This window comes from Salmo salar, chromosome ssa03 (genome assembly GCF_905237065.1).
Source record: "Salmo salar chromosome ssa03, Ssal_v3.1, whole genome shotgun sequence".
Classification (NCBI taxonomy): Eukaryota; Metazoa; Chordata; class Actinopteri; order Salmoniformes; family Salmonidae; genus Salmo; species Salmo salar.
In genome coordinates, this window is record NC_059444.1 from 92,704,405 (window position 1) to 92,719,286 (window position 14,882).

General features: G+C 45.8%; 2 protein-coding genes across 5 annotated transcripts in view; one reads left to right on the plus strand and one right to left on the minus strand.

Annotated features, from left to right (window-relative positions):
• Positions 1-4,571, plus strand: part of LOC106602071 (zinc finger protein 750) — an 11,178-nt gene extending 6,607 nt beyond the window's left edge. Inside the window, exons 2-4 of one of the 3 annotated variants that reach the window (XM_045715794.1) lie at positions 1-977; positions 2,852-3,869; positions 3,903-4,571. The exon at positions 1-977 is cut by the window's left edge and continues 380 nt beyond it. In XM_045715794.1, coding sequence (XP_045571750.1) covers positions 1-977; positions 2,852-3,869; positions 3,903-4,115 — 2,208 coding nt within the window. In that variant the 3' untranslated portion in view covers positions 4,116-4,571. Of the gene's footprint in view, positions 978-2,851 lie in introns of all 3 variants that reach the window. The other 2 variants (XM_045715795.1, XM_045715793.1) reach the window with 2 other exon arrangements.
• The window catches only part of tbcd (tubulin-specific chaperone d), a 102,240-nt gene that overhangs the window by 74,411 nt on the left and 12,947 nt on the right, over positions 1-14,882 (minus strand). For both annotated transcript variants that reach the window (NM_001140546.1, XM_045714259.1), the window contains 5 exons: positions 13,153-13,285; positions 12,805-12,947; positions 10,069-10,129; positions 9,736-9,810; positions 5,113-5,207 (listed from right to left, as the gene is read on the minus strand). In NM_001140546.1, coding sequence (NP_001134018.1) covers positions 5,113-5,207; positions 9,736-9,810; positions 10,069-10,129; positions 12,805-12,947; positions 13,153-13,285 — 507 coding nt within the window. The remainder of the gene's footprint in view (positions 1-5,112; positions 5,208-9,735; positions 9,811-10,068; positions 10,130-12,804; positions 12,948-13,152; positions 13,286-14,882) is intronic.

Genomic DNA, 14,882 nt, shown 5'->3' on the forward strand with positions numbered 1-14,882 from the left:
AAGGAGGAGAGAGAGGAGGAGAAGGAGGAGAGAGAGGAGGCGTGTGGGAGGCCAGTCAGGAAAGACATTCAGAGTGTGATTAAATCAGACACAAAGGAACTGAAAGAGGCCAAGGCTTTGCCACGCCCGTCAGCCTTCTCCCAAGTCACACCCAATCGGGAGAACCCAGAGGGTGCGCTAAAGTCGTCCCACAACCAATCAGGGGAGCCGTCTCTGACTCCGCCCATGCCATCATTCCATAACCCCACCTTCGCCTGGGGCCCAATGGCAGCAGCCTCCATGCCGCTGAAGCCCCTCCCACCTCACATAATACCCGAGTACCCTCCCTACCTGTTTCCTGATCGCCACCCGGCCCTCCACCCCCTCTACCAGCCCTACTTCATCCCAGGGACGCATCACCTTTCTGGGCCAAACTCCCAGTGCTACCGGCCTAGCTTCCTGGAGAACCCACAAAGACCTGTGATACCCATGAACCCGGACCACTCCCACCCATCTCTCATCCCTCCATACCCCTACAGATACGGTCTCCCCCTGCCCTATGGCCTGTACCGCCCCCCGGACCACCACCACCCCATCCCTCTCCCAGGCTCCAGGTACCATCCTCTGGATGTGTACGGCCCAGGACCAGGCCCCGGCCTGGGACCTAGGGACTATGACTTTTACCTCCACCCCAGGCTCCATGGTGAACCCCACAGCAGACCCACGGAGGAAGGGACCAGCCAGGTGGAGCAGAGCAGAGACAAGCCCACCAGACTGAGCCCCATGGAGGGGTGTTCTGCCTTGGGCTCCCCTGACAGACCCAGCCCTCCACACCCCTTCAGCCAGAGAGACACTACTGAGGGCTCCAGATGTACCGTCCTGGGGGAACCACAGCCTGTCAACCAATCAGGAGGACCAGAGCCAGCCTCGCAGCCAATCAGAGTAGACGCGAGCAAAGAGGACGCACCACAGAGCTTGATAACGCACATGGAAAGAGGGTAAGTGATGATACAACAACATGCACTCTCCTCACACAGCTCTTTACCAGCCAAAACAGCTGAAGCTCTAAATAGTCTATACAGATGTTTCAGTGTCTAATCTAAATAGTCGATACAGATGTTTCAGTGTCTAATCTAAATAGTCGATACAGATGTTTCAGTGTCTAATCTAAATAGTCTATACAGATGTTTCAGTGTCTAATCTAAATAGTCTATACAGATGTTTCAGTGTCTAATCTAAATAGTCTATACAGATGTTTCAGTGTCTAATCTAAATAGTCTATACAGATGCTTCAGTGTCTAATCTAAATAGTCTATACAGATGCTTCAGTGTCTAATCTAAATAGTCTATACAGATGTTTCAGTGTCTAATCTAAATAGTCTATACAGATGCTTCAGTGTCTAATCTAAATAGTCTATACAGATGCATCAGTGTCTAATCTAAATAGTCTATACAGATGCTTCAGTGTCTAATCTAAATAGTCTATACAGATGCTTCAGTGTCTAATCTAAATAGTCTATACAGATGCTTCAGTGTCTAATCTAAATAGTCTATACAGATGCTTCAGTGTCTAATCTAAATAGTCTATACAGATGCTTCAGTGTCTAATCTAAATAGTCTATACAGATGTTTCAGTGTCTAATCTAAATAGTCTATACAGATGTTTCAGTGTCTAATCTAAATAGTCTATACAGATGTTTCAGTGTCTAATCTAAATAGTCTATACAGATGTTTCAGTGTCTAATCTAAATAGTCTATACAGATGTTTCAGTGTCTAATCTAAATAGTCTATACAGATGTTTCAGTGTCTAATCTAAATAGTCTATACAGATGTTTCAGTGTCTAATCTAAATAGTCTATACAGATGCATCAGTGTCTAATCTAAATAGTCTATACAGATGCATCAGTGTCTAATCTAAATAGTCTATACAGATGCATCAGTGTCTAATCTAAATAGTCTATACAGATGCATCAGTGTCTAATCTAAATAGTCTATACAGATGCTTCAGTGTCTAATCTAAATAGTCTATACAGATGCTTCAGTGTCTAATCTAAATAGTCTATACAGATGTTTCAGTGTCTAATCTAAATAGTCTATACAGATGTTTCAGTGTCTAATCTAAATAGTCTATACAGATGTTTCAGTGTCTAATCTAAATAGTCTATACAGATGTTTCAGTGTCTAATCTAAATAGTCTATACAGATGTTTCAGTGTCTAATCTAAATAGTCTATACAGATGTTTCAGTGTCTAATCTAAATAGTCTATACAGATGTTTCAGTGTCTAATCTAAATAGTCTATACAGATGTTTCAGTGTCTAATCTAAATAGTCTATACAGATGTTTCAGTGTCTAATCTAAATAGTCTATACAGATGTTTCAGTGTCTAATCTAAATAGTCTATACAGATGTTTCAGTGTCTAATCTAAATAGTCTATACAGATGTTTCAGTGTCTAATCTAAATAGTCTATACAGATGTTTCAGTGTCTAATCTAAATAGTCTATACAGATGTATCAGTGTCTAATCTAAATAGTCTATACAGATGTATCAGTGTCTAATCTAAATAGTCTATACAGATGTATCAGTGTCTAATCTAAATAGTCTATACAGATGTATCAGTGTCTAATCTAAATAGTCTATACAGATGTTTCAGTGTCTAATCTAAATAGTCTATACAGATGTTTCAGTGTCTAATCTAAATAGTCTATACAGATGTTTCAGTGTCTAATCTAAATAGTCTATACAGATGTTTCAGTGTCTAATCTAAATAGTCTATACAGATGCATCAGTGTCTAATCTAAATAGTCTATACAGATGTTTCAGTGGATGTCTAATCTTATGCATATTATTTGTCTTTCTTCCTCATTCAGGTCGGCAGCCAACCGCACAGAGCACTCCACCTCTGACGAAAGCAACGACTCCTCATCTGAACGAGATGGTGACGATGATGATGATGAAGACACTGGGGAAGATTTGATGCCCCTGAACCTCTCCAAAAAGGACCAGGAGTCAGACCTCTTCACCAGCAGGGGGAGCTGTCCTGAAACAGGGCACCTGGAGGAGGACCTGCCACTGAACCTCAGCCTTAGGGTCACACCAGGCAGTCCAGATCACTGCTCCAAAATTGCCGCCACAGGGAGGGAGTTTGTCAGTGTCCAACCAGGCAACCCAGACCATTGCTCCAAAATGGCCACCTTAATCGCAGTGGATCTCAATCAACAGGGCTCCAGCCCAGCTCCCACCCAAACAGACAAGGAGCCCAGTGACCAACAGAGACAGACTGCAGCCCTGGCTCTCTGCCAGCTGGCTAGCTCCTCCTCTTCCTCCAGCTGCAGCCTCAGCTCTATGGCAGCAGACAGCCCGTCAGTATGCCCAACACCAACAGACTGCCCCTGTCCCCCAACAACCACAGCCCTCACCAGAGAGGTGAAACACACAACTTCAGGCCTCACCAGAGAGGTGAAACACACAACTTCAGGCCTCACCAGAGAGGTGAAACACACAACTTCAGGCCTCACCAGAGAGGTGAAACACACAACTTCAGGCCTCACCAGAGAGGTGAAACACACAACTTCAGGCCTCACCAGAGAGGTGAAACACACAACTTCAGGCCTCACCAGAGAGGTGAAACACACAACTTCAGGCCTCACCAGAGAGGTGAAACACACAACCACAGGCCTCACCAGAGAGGTGAAACACACAACCACAGGCCTCACCAGAGAGGTGAAACACACAACTTCAGGCCTCTCCAGAGAGGTGAAACACACAACCACAGGCCTCACCAGAGAGGTGAAACACACAACTTCAGGCCTCTCCAGAGAGGTGAAACACACAACTTCAGGCCTCACCAGAGAGGTGAAACACACAACCACAGGCCTCACCAGAGAGGTGAAACACACAACCACAGGCCTCACCAGAGAGGTGAAACAGGAACACACAGCCAAGGGCCAGACTGAACAGTCTAGTACCAAAGTTAGGGGGGTGAAGAGAGCTGCCAGGGGAGAGAGCCAGCTCCCAGCCAGGAAAAACACCAAGTTTACAGCACCTCACAAACAGAGACAGACTAAGAGGGCCCGGGTGGTGAAGGAGACAGGAGGAGGGAGAGCACTGAGGAGGAGACCTCTCTGCTGCTGAACACAGTGACAGTTCAACCAATACCCATCCACCAGACACAGGAAGTCGACAGTGGCTCAAAACCCCCATGGCCTCTAGTCTAGGACCAGGATGTAAAGGAGTAAAGTGGAGCTGTACAGTTGAACCTCCACGGACACTCCCCTGTCTGTCTATAGGACGATCAAATGTTTACCAAGCACTAAAAGCAAGACCAGCATGTGATGGTGTCTACCGTAGGCTACAGGGAAACCCCCTTTTCAAAAATAACTCCTCACCTGCACTGACTTGACCCAAATAGCCTTTCATATAAATGTTAACCCTTTATATCTGATCACAGAACACTGTATATAACAAGGGTGGAACTATTTAAGTGACTATAATATTTGGTATACTACAAGGTCCATGGTGGTGGGATAAGGTGTATATATTTAATATGGTTCTAAAAAGCATTACCAAAATAAAATCTGTCCATATTTATCCCATGGGTTGTTGTTCTGTATGGCTGTTGTGACTGTGAGGGTTTATGGGAAGGGAAGTGCAGTTCACTCACACATCCAGGGGTTGTTGTTCTGTATGGCTGTTGTGACTGAGGGTTTATGGGAAGGGAAGTGCAGTTCACTCACACATCCAGGGGTTGTTGTTCTGTATGGCTGTTGTGACTGAGGGTTTATGGGAAGGGAAGTGCAGTTCACTCACACATCCAGGGGTTGTTGTTCTGTATGGCTGTTGTGACTGTGAGGGTTTATGGGAAGGGAAGTGCAGTTCACTCACACATCCAGGGGTTGTTGTTCTGTATGGCTGTTGTGACTGTGAGGGTTTATGGGAAGGGAAGTGCAGTGCAGTTCACTCACACATCCAGGGGTTGTTGTTCTGTATGGCTGTTGTGACTGTGAGGGTTTATGGGAAGGGAAGGGGGGTTGCTTTGCAGGTACAGACGACATGTTGTGTCGTAGTTCAAATACAAGAAGCTCCCGCACGCCGCTCTAGCTAGCTGTGTGTGCAGGGTTTTGTTACGTACCGTCCGGGAGACGAGAGGGCACCAGCAGGCCTCTTCTCCCCAGCTCTGCCAAAGCCAAGCAGCCTCCATGCCACGCGTTGTCCGTCTCCTGGAAACTAGAACAAGAACACACACCAAGGATGACATTTGACCTCCGTAAAACTGACCTGAGCTCCGCACAAACTACCTTAAAACGGTCATGAACAGTCAAAATCCTGTTTTCATCAAATTGAATGATATTTGGATGAAACCAGGTCAAAGTGTGACGACCAAAGTATGAAAAATGACTGTTGCTTCTACATTGATAAAGTTACTGGTCCCCTCCCCATGTCAACCACTTGGATTCAGGATTATTAAAGCGATAGGGTGACATCATCCCAACTCTCATTTTAATACACCAATGGTAACATGATATTCTCTTACCTAATTGTCATAAGTTACGCCTTGTAAGCAACATCGGAGAAGGTGTGTTTGCAGAGGGGCGTGACTTATATAACTAGATAGCTACTCTGCTGGTGCCAAAATGTGACTGTAGGATGTCAGCAAATATAATTAGAAGAAGGGTCATTCAAAACGCCAACGCCGTTGTCATGTCAACACATGTGAACCGCATCACAAGAGACTTGCCAAACAGGAGATGAATCATATTTATTTGTTACATCACTAGCTAGGTTTCCATCCATTGGCAACAGATTTTCATGTGAATATTCTAGAATCTGCATAAAGAAAATGTGCATTGTCCCAGCAGTAGTATGTTTCCACCAAAAGGTCCTGTTGCTGATAAAAATCAGTGTGTGATGTCATAGTGCAGATAAAATTGACTTTTACGCTGAAGTTTTCATGTACCGAATAAAAATGTAAAAGTTGATAGTGTTTCCATGGCATTTTCACCTCTACTGATAGTTGTGTCTGGTCTGGACACCTGCGCTCTAGACAACAGCTGACACATACAGTGCAGGTAGGCTGGTCTACAAGAAATTATTATGGATAAAAGCGAGAATATTTTTATTTGACAAATGGCAGTCAAACATCGATCATCATGTCACCAGAATAAGACCGTCGATATTTATTGGTAAAGGAACATCAAGCTCATCACTGTGCACTTTCACCTCCCTGTAAAGTTCATCACAACTTATTTCATCTGTACCTTATTAACCTGCATGTTACCTGAGTGGTAGTGGGAGGACAACACACCATATCATCACCTGACTCCAAGTTTCCTTCAATATGTTATTATATCAATATTTGCACATAAAAAGGCGTGTCCACCTCAGTTTCCCGCATAATTAAGTTTACAGACAGAAAAAGATCCCACCAATAACAACAAAAAAATCCAGAAAAACGCATGTCAAAAATGTTATAAATTCATTTGCATTTTAATGAGGGAAATAAGTATTTGACCCCCTATCAATCAGAAAGATTTCTGGCTCCCAGGTGTCTTTTATACAGGTAACGAGTTGAGACTAGGAGCACACTCTTAAAGGGAGTGCTCCTAACCGCAGCTTGTTACCTGTAAAAAAGACACCTGTCCACAGAAGCAATCAATCAATCAGATTCCAAACTCTCCACCATGGCCAAGACCAAAGAGCTCTCCAAGGATGTCAGGGACAAGATTGTAGACCTACACAAGGCTGGAATGGGCTACAAGACCATCGCCAAGCTGCTTGGTGAGAAGGTGACAACATTTGGTGCGATTATTCGCAAATGGAAGAAACACAAAAGAACTGCCCCTCGGCCTGGGGCTCCATGCAAGATCTCACCTCGTGGAGTTGCAATGATCATGAGAACGGTGAGGAATCAGCCCAGAACTACACGGGAGGATCTTGTCAATGATGTCAAGGCAGCTGGGACCATAGTCACCAAGAAAACAATTGGTAACACACTACGCCGTGAAGGACTGAAATCCTGCAGCGCCAGCCAGGTCCCCCTGCTCAAGAATACATATACAGGCCCGTCTGAAGTTTGCCAATGAACATCTGAATGACTCAGAGGACAACTGGTGAAACTGTTGTGGTCAGATGAGACCAAAATGGAGCTCTTTGACATCAACTCAACTCGCCGTGTTTGGAGGAGGAGGAATGCTGCCTATGACCCCAAGAACACCATCTCCACCGTCAAACATGGAGGTGGAAACATTATGCTTTGGGGGTGTTTTTCTGCTAAGGGGACAGGACAACTTCACCGCATCAAAGGGACGATGGACGGGGCCATGTACCGTCAAATCTTGGGTGAGAACCTCCTTCCCTCAGCCAGGGCATTGAAAATGGGTCGTGGATGGGTATTCCAGCATGACAATGACCCAAAACACACGGCCAAGGCAACAAAGGAGTGGCTCAAGAAGAAGCACATTAAGGTCCTGGAGTGGCCTAGGCAGTCTCCAGACCTTAATCCCATAGAAAATCTGTGGAGGGAGCTGAAGGTTCGAGTTGCCGAACGCCAAACCTTAATGACTTGGAGAAGATCTGCAAAGAGGAGTGGGACAAAATCCCTCCTGAGATGTGTGCAAACTTGGTGGCCAACTACAAGAAACGTCTGACCTCTGATTGCCAACAAGGGTTTTGCCACCAAGAGTACTAAGTCATGTTTTGCAGAGGGGTCAAATACTTATTTCCCTCATTAAAATGCAAATCATTTTATAACATTTTTGACATGCTTTTTTCAGGATTTTTTTGTTGTTATTCTGTCTCTCACTGTTCAAATAAACCTACTATTAAAATTATAGACTGATCCTTTCTTTGTAAGTGGGCAAACGTACAAAATCAGCAGGGGATCAAATACTTTTTTCACCCACTGTAGCTTGAGATGATTTTACAGCAACACTGCATCCAAGTTCCATGTTTCAAAGACCTGTCGGTCAAGGCCAGCTCATGAATATAAGCTCCCCGCCCACTCAACCTGTCTTTATAAAACTTCCTGGTAGTTTGCCATGAGAGGAAAAGAGATTAAAACAAAAAAATAATTAAGCAATTCTATCCCCCCATAAAAAATTATGGGTGATATTTTAATCACGCAAAGGGTTATTTTACATGGGAATCAGAATTACTGTTTGGGAGCTTTAATAAACTCAGCAAAAAAATAAACGTCCCCTTTTCAGGACCCTGTCTTTCAAAGATAATTCGTAAAACTCCAAATAACTTCACAGATCTTCATTGTAAAGGGTTTAAACACTGTTTCCCATGCTTGTTCAGTGAACCATAAACAATTAATGAACATGCACCTGTGGAACGGTCGTTAAGACACTAACAGCTTACAGACGGTGGGCAATTAAGGTCACAGTTATGAAAACTTAGGACACTAAAGAGGCCTTTCTACTGACTCTGAAAAACACCAAAAGAAAGATGCCCATGCTCATCAGCGTGAACGTGCCTTAGGCATGCTGCAAGGAGGCATGAGGACTGCAGATGTGGCCAGGGCAAGAAAATTGCAATGTCCGTACTATGAGATGCCTAAGACAGCACTACAGGGAGACGGGACAGACAGCTGATCGTCCTCGCAGTGGCAGACCACATGTAACAACACCTGCACAGGATCGGTACATCCGAACATCACACCTGTGGTACAGGTACAGGATGGCAACAACACCTGCCCGAGTTAAACCAGGAACGTACAATCCCTCCATCAATGCTCAGACTGTCCACAATAGGCTGAGAGAGGCTGGACTGAGGGCTTGTAGGCCTGTTGTAAGGCAGGTCCTCACCAGAAATCACCGGCAACAACGTCGCCTATGGGCACAAACCCACCGTCGCTGAACCAGACTGGACTGGCAAAAAGTGCTCTTCACAGACGAGTCATGGTTTTGTCTCACCAGGGGTGATGGTTGGATTCGCGTTTATTGTCAAAGGAATGAGCGTTACACTGAGGCCTGTACTCTGGAGCGGGATCGATTTGGAGGTGGAGGGTCCGTCATGGTCTGGGGCGGTGTGTCACAGCATCATCGGACTGAGCTTGTGGTCATTGCAGGCAATCTCAACGCTGTGTGTTACAGGGAAGACATCCTCCTCCCTCATGTGGTACCCTTCCTGCAGGCTCATCCTGACATGACCCTCCAGCATGCCACCAGCCATACTGCTCGTTCTGTGCGTTATTTCCTGCAAGACAGGAATGTTAGTGTTCTGCCATGGCCAGAGAAGAGCCTGGATCTCAATCCCATTGAGCATGTCTGGGACCTGTTGGATTGGAGGGTGAGGGCTAGGGCCATTCCCCCCAGAAATGTCCGGGAACCTGCAGGTGCCTTGGTGGAAGAGTGGGGTAACATCTCACAGCAAGAACTGGCAAATCTGGTTCAGTCCATGAGGAGGAGATGCACTGCAGTACTTAATGCAGCTGGTGGCGACACCAGATACTGTTACTTTTGATTTGGACCCCCCCTTTTGTTCAGGGACACATTATTCCATTTCTGTTAGTCACATATCTGTGGAACTTGTTCAGTTTATGTCTCAGTTGTTGGATCTTGTTATGTTCATACAAATATTTACACATGTTAAGTTTGCTGAAAATAAACGCAGTTGACAGTGAGAGGACGTTTCTTTTTTTGCTGAGTTTACCTCAACATATATCTGTATATTGTCTGATAAGATGTTTCCCAGTGGCACAGACAAATAGCATAACATAACACAGCAAAGCTGCAAATGAACCAGTTGTTACCTGAAACAGTCCAACACTGATCCAACCACCTCGTCAGCCAGCTCCTTGGGGAGTCTCCCTGTCACCCTCCCAATACTGAGAAGAGGGAAGACATGTTGGATCCTATCGGAGCAATTCATCTGTACTTCATCAACATGAGGGCTCCTCCCTATAGGCACTTTTCTGGTTTTTAGGTGTTTTGTCTGTTCAGGTGCCACATTTATTCTGTGCTACATCAACATGAGACATAACTCAGTGCTTCTGCCTATAGCCATCATCCTGCCTTCTGAAAGACAGACGCTTAGTGTTTGTGCGTAGTGTATTGTTCATTCAACGTGACAACAAGGCTCTTACCCCTTAGCAGCAGACCAGCGCACGATGGTCTCCTTGTCTTTCAGCCCACCCAACAGTTGCTCTGTGAAATAACAGACAGAGAGAGAATCACTACCTGAATAGCTGTGACTGAACACCATAACAGACAGACAGACAGAGAGAATCACTACCTGAATAGCTGTGACTGAACACCATAACAGACAGAGAGAGAGAGAGAGAGAGAGAGTCACTACCTGAATAGCTGTGACTGAACACCATAACAGACAGACAGAGAGAGAGAATCACTACCTGAATAGCTGTGACTGAACACCATAACAGACAGACAGAGAGAGAGAGTCACTACCTGAATAGCTGTGACTGAACACCATAACAGACAGACAGAGAGAGAGAGAGTCACTACCTGAATAGCTGTGACTGAACACCATAACAGACAGAGAGAGAGAGAGAATCACTACCTGAATAGCTGTGACTGAACACCATAACAGACAGAGAGAATCACTACCTGAATAGCTGTGACTGAACACCATAACAGACAGAGAGAATCACTACCTGAATAGCTGTGACTGAACACCATAACAGACAGACAGAGAGAGAGAGAGTCACTACCTGAATAGCTGTGACTGAACACCATAACAGACAGACAGAGAGAGAGAGAGTCACTACCTGAATAGCTGTGACTGAACACCATAACAGACAGAGAGAGAGAGAGAATCACTACCTGAATAGCTGTGACTGAACACCATAACAGACAGACAGAGAGAGAGAGAGTCACTACCTGAATAGCTGTGACTGAACACCATAACAGACAGAGAGAGAGAGAGAGAGTCACTACCTGAATAGCTGTGACTGAACACCATAACAGACAGACAGAGAGAGAGTCACTACCTGAATAGCTGTGACTGAACACCATAACAGACAGAGAGAGAGAGAATCACTACCTGAATAGCTGTGACTGAACACCATAACAGACAGAGAGAATCACTACCTGAATAGCTGTGACTGAACACCATAACAGACAGAGAGAATCACTACCTGAATAGCTGTGACTGAACACCATAACAGACAGAGAGAGAGAGAGAGAGTCACTACCTGAATAGCTGTGACTGAACACCATAACAGACAGAGAGAGAGAGAGAGTCACTACCTGAATAGCTGTGACTGAACACCATAACAGACAGAGAGAGAGAGAATCACTACCTGAATAGCTGTGACTGAACACCATAACAGACAGAGAGAGAGAGAGTCTACCTGAATAGCTGTGACTGAACACCATAACAGACAGAGAGAATCACTACCTGAATAGCTGTGACTGAACACCATAACAGACAGAGAGAATCACTACCTGAATAGCTGTGACTGAACACCATAACAGACCTGATGTGGGTCAAATTCAGTAGGGCACAAAACAAAATGTTTTGCAACAGAACATGTAAATCTGTGTTGTTATTGGTCAAGTAGTTCAGGATGTTGCACTCTCAACTGAACATAAGATACAGGCCTTAAAACCAATGAGACAGTGAGAAGGATGCTGACTTCAGACATATCAAGAGAGAGAACGAGAGAGAGAGCTGAGAGAACGAGAGCAAGAGCTGAGAGAACCAGAGAGAGATCTGAGAGAACCAGAGAGAGAGAGCTGAGAGAACGAGAGAGGGAGAGCTGAGAGAACCAGAGAGAGAGCTGAGAGAACGAGAGAGAGAGAGAGCTGAGAGAACGAGAGAGAGAGAGAGCTGAGAGAACGAGAGAGAGAGAGAGCTGAGAGAACGAGAGAGAGAGAGAGCTGAGAGAACGAGAGAGAGAGAGAGCTGAGAGAACGAGAGTGAGAGAGAGCTGAGAGAACGAGAGTGAGAGAGAGCTGAGAGAACGAGAGTGAGAGAGCTGAGAGAACGAGAGAGAGAGAGCTGAGAGAACGAGAGAGAGAGAGCTGAGAGAACGAGAGAGAGAGATCTGAGAGAACCAGAGAGAGAGATCTGAGAGAACCAGAGAGAGATCTGAGAGAACCAGAGAGAGATCTGAGAGAACCAGAGAGAGCTGAGAGAACGAGAGAACGAGAGTGAGAGAGAGCTGAGAGAACGAGAGTGAGAGAGAGCTGAGAGAACGAGAGTGAGAGAGAGCTGAGAGAACGAGAGTGAGAGAGAGCTGAGAGAACGAGAGTGAGAGAGAGCTGAGAGAACGAGAGAGAGAGAGAGCTGAGAGAACGAGAGAGAGAGAGAGCTGAGAGAACGAGAGAGCAAGAGCTGAGAGAACGAGAGAGCAAGAGCTGAGAGAACGAGAGAGCAAGAGAGCAAGAGCTGAGAGAACGAGAGAGCAAGAGCTGAGAGAACGAGAGAGCAAGAGCTGAGTGAACGAGAGAGCAAGAGCTGAGAGAACGAGAGAGCAAGAGCTGAGTGAACGAGAGAGCAAGAGCTGAGAGAACGAGAGAGCAAGAGCTGAGAGAACGAGAGAGCAAGAGCTGAGAGAACGAGAGAGCAAGAGCTGAGAGAACGAGAGAGCAAGAGCTGAGAGAACGAGAGAGCAAGAGCTGAGAGAACGAGAGAGCAAGAGCTGAGAGAACGAGAGAGCAAGAGCTGAGAGAACGAGAGAGCGAGAGCTGAGTGAACGAGAGAGCAAGAGCTGAGAGAACGAGAGAGCGAGAGCTGAGAGAACCAGAGAGAGCTGAGAGAACGAGAGAGAGAGAAAACGAGAGAGAGCGAGAATGAGAGAAAGAGAACAAGAGAGAAAGAACGAGAGAGAAGGAGAGAGTGAGTAACGCTGACTGACCGATGACGTTCTCCACCTCCTCTGGGATATCATAGTCCTCCTCCTGGCTCTGGGTCTCCATGTCTGGGCTAACAGCCTCTACTGTGGAGCCAGACTGGGACAGAGACAGGTTGGCTGCCAGGGAGCGACTCCCTCTCTGGTACCTGAATGACAAGCAAACATACAAGGTCTCAACACAGTGAGACCAGCTTTCCCTTAAGAAACGTTCAACGGCGTGCAAAGGCTCCCAAATTAACATCTAGGGACTGGGTCTCCTCCAATGGTTGAGGAAGGTTAGACTGTCTCTGTATCAGCTTGACTCCTACCTCAGTGTGTGTGTGTGTGTGTGTGTGTGTGTGCACATCTCACCTCCACTTGGCCAGTCGGGGCTTGAGGAAGGTCAGACCCAGTCTCTGTATCAGCTTGACCCCCAGCTTCCTCAGCGTAGCCTGGCTGCTCTCTGCCACATGACACTGGTCCAGACACTGCAGCACCACTGGAGCTGAGGAACACACACACACACACACACACACACACACACACACACACACACGTACCATGGTAACACTACAGTGGTCCAGACACTGCAGCACCACCAGTTAAACCGGGCATACAATTTAGCCGTCCCACACAAGTTTTAGAGATTGGAGACAAACTCCTCATGTCGTTGCCTACTCAGGGTGTGTGGCCGTCACCGACGCGGGTCAGAGATGCAGTCTGAGGGCTACCCATCTCCTCTTTGAACCATCACAATATTTCTTTACATTTTATTGGCACCAAATCTGAAATGCTCTTGTAGTGTGAGATGTGCTACGACAACTCTTCAGAACGGTGATCATCTGCAGGAGCCAATGAGAGCTGGCCAGAGAAGCAGCCAGTCAGACGATGACGTTGCACCCAGGATGTGTAGACTCTGGAGCAGGACACATGACTACTACTAATATGAGGTTGTACATCGTCACAGCTCTGAAGTTTACAAGCAATGTTATTCAACTCAAAATGTATTGGCTAGATATTTCAACTGTATGTCAAGTGTGAATGTCTGACTGAAACTATTTATGAGGCTGCTTTGAGCCACAGCTCGTTGTAGCTACGTTAACAATCTAACCACATCAGTGTTTTGGTGAGACAGCGTGCTGTGGAGAATCCTCACCACCAGGTGACCTCACCACCAGGTGACCTCACCACCGTGACCTCACCACCAGGTGACCTCACCACAGGTGAAGAATCTGTGTCACATCGTTTAATATGCTCACCACTACGTTGGTAAGACAAAACACTACAGGAAAGAGGCTGGTTTAATGTGCTCACCACTACGTTGGTAAGACAAAACACTACAGGAAAGAGGCTGGTTTAATGTGCTCACCACTACGTTGGTAAGACAAAACACTACAGGAAAGAGGCTGGTTTAATGTGCTCACCACTACGTTGGTAAGACAAAACACTACAGGAAAGAGGCTGGTTTAATGTGCTCACCACTACGTTGGTAAGACAAAACACTACAGGAAAGAGGCTGGTTTAATGTGCTCACCACTACGTTGGTAAGACAAAACACTACAGGAAAGAGACTGGTTTAATGTGCTCACCACTACGTTGGTAAGACAAAACACTACAGGAAAGAGGCTGGTTTAATGTGCTCACCACTACGTTGGTAAGACAAAACACTACAGGAAAGAGGCTGGTTTAATGTGCTCACCACTACGTTGGTAAGACAAAACACTACAGGAAAGAGACTGGTTTAATGTGCTCACCACTACGTTGGTAAGACAAAACACTACAGGAAAGAGGCTGGTTTAATGTGCTCACCACTACGTTGGTAAGACAAAACACTACAGGAAAGAGACTGGTTTAATGTGCTCACCACTACGTTGGTAAGACAAAACACTACAGGAAAGAGACTGGTTTAATGTGCTCACCACTACGTTGGTAAGACAAAACACTACAGGAAAGAGGCTGGTTTAATGTGCTCACCACTACGTTGGTAAGACAAAACACTACAGGAAAGAGGCTGGTTTAATGTGCTCACCACTACGTTGGTAAGACAAAACACTACAGGAAAGAGGCTGGTTTAATGTGCTCACCACTACGTTGGTAAGACA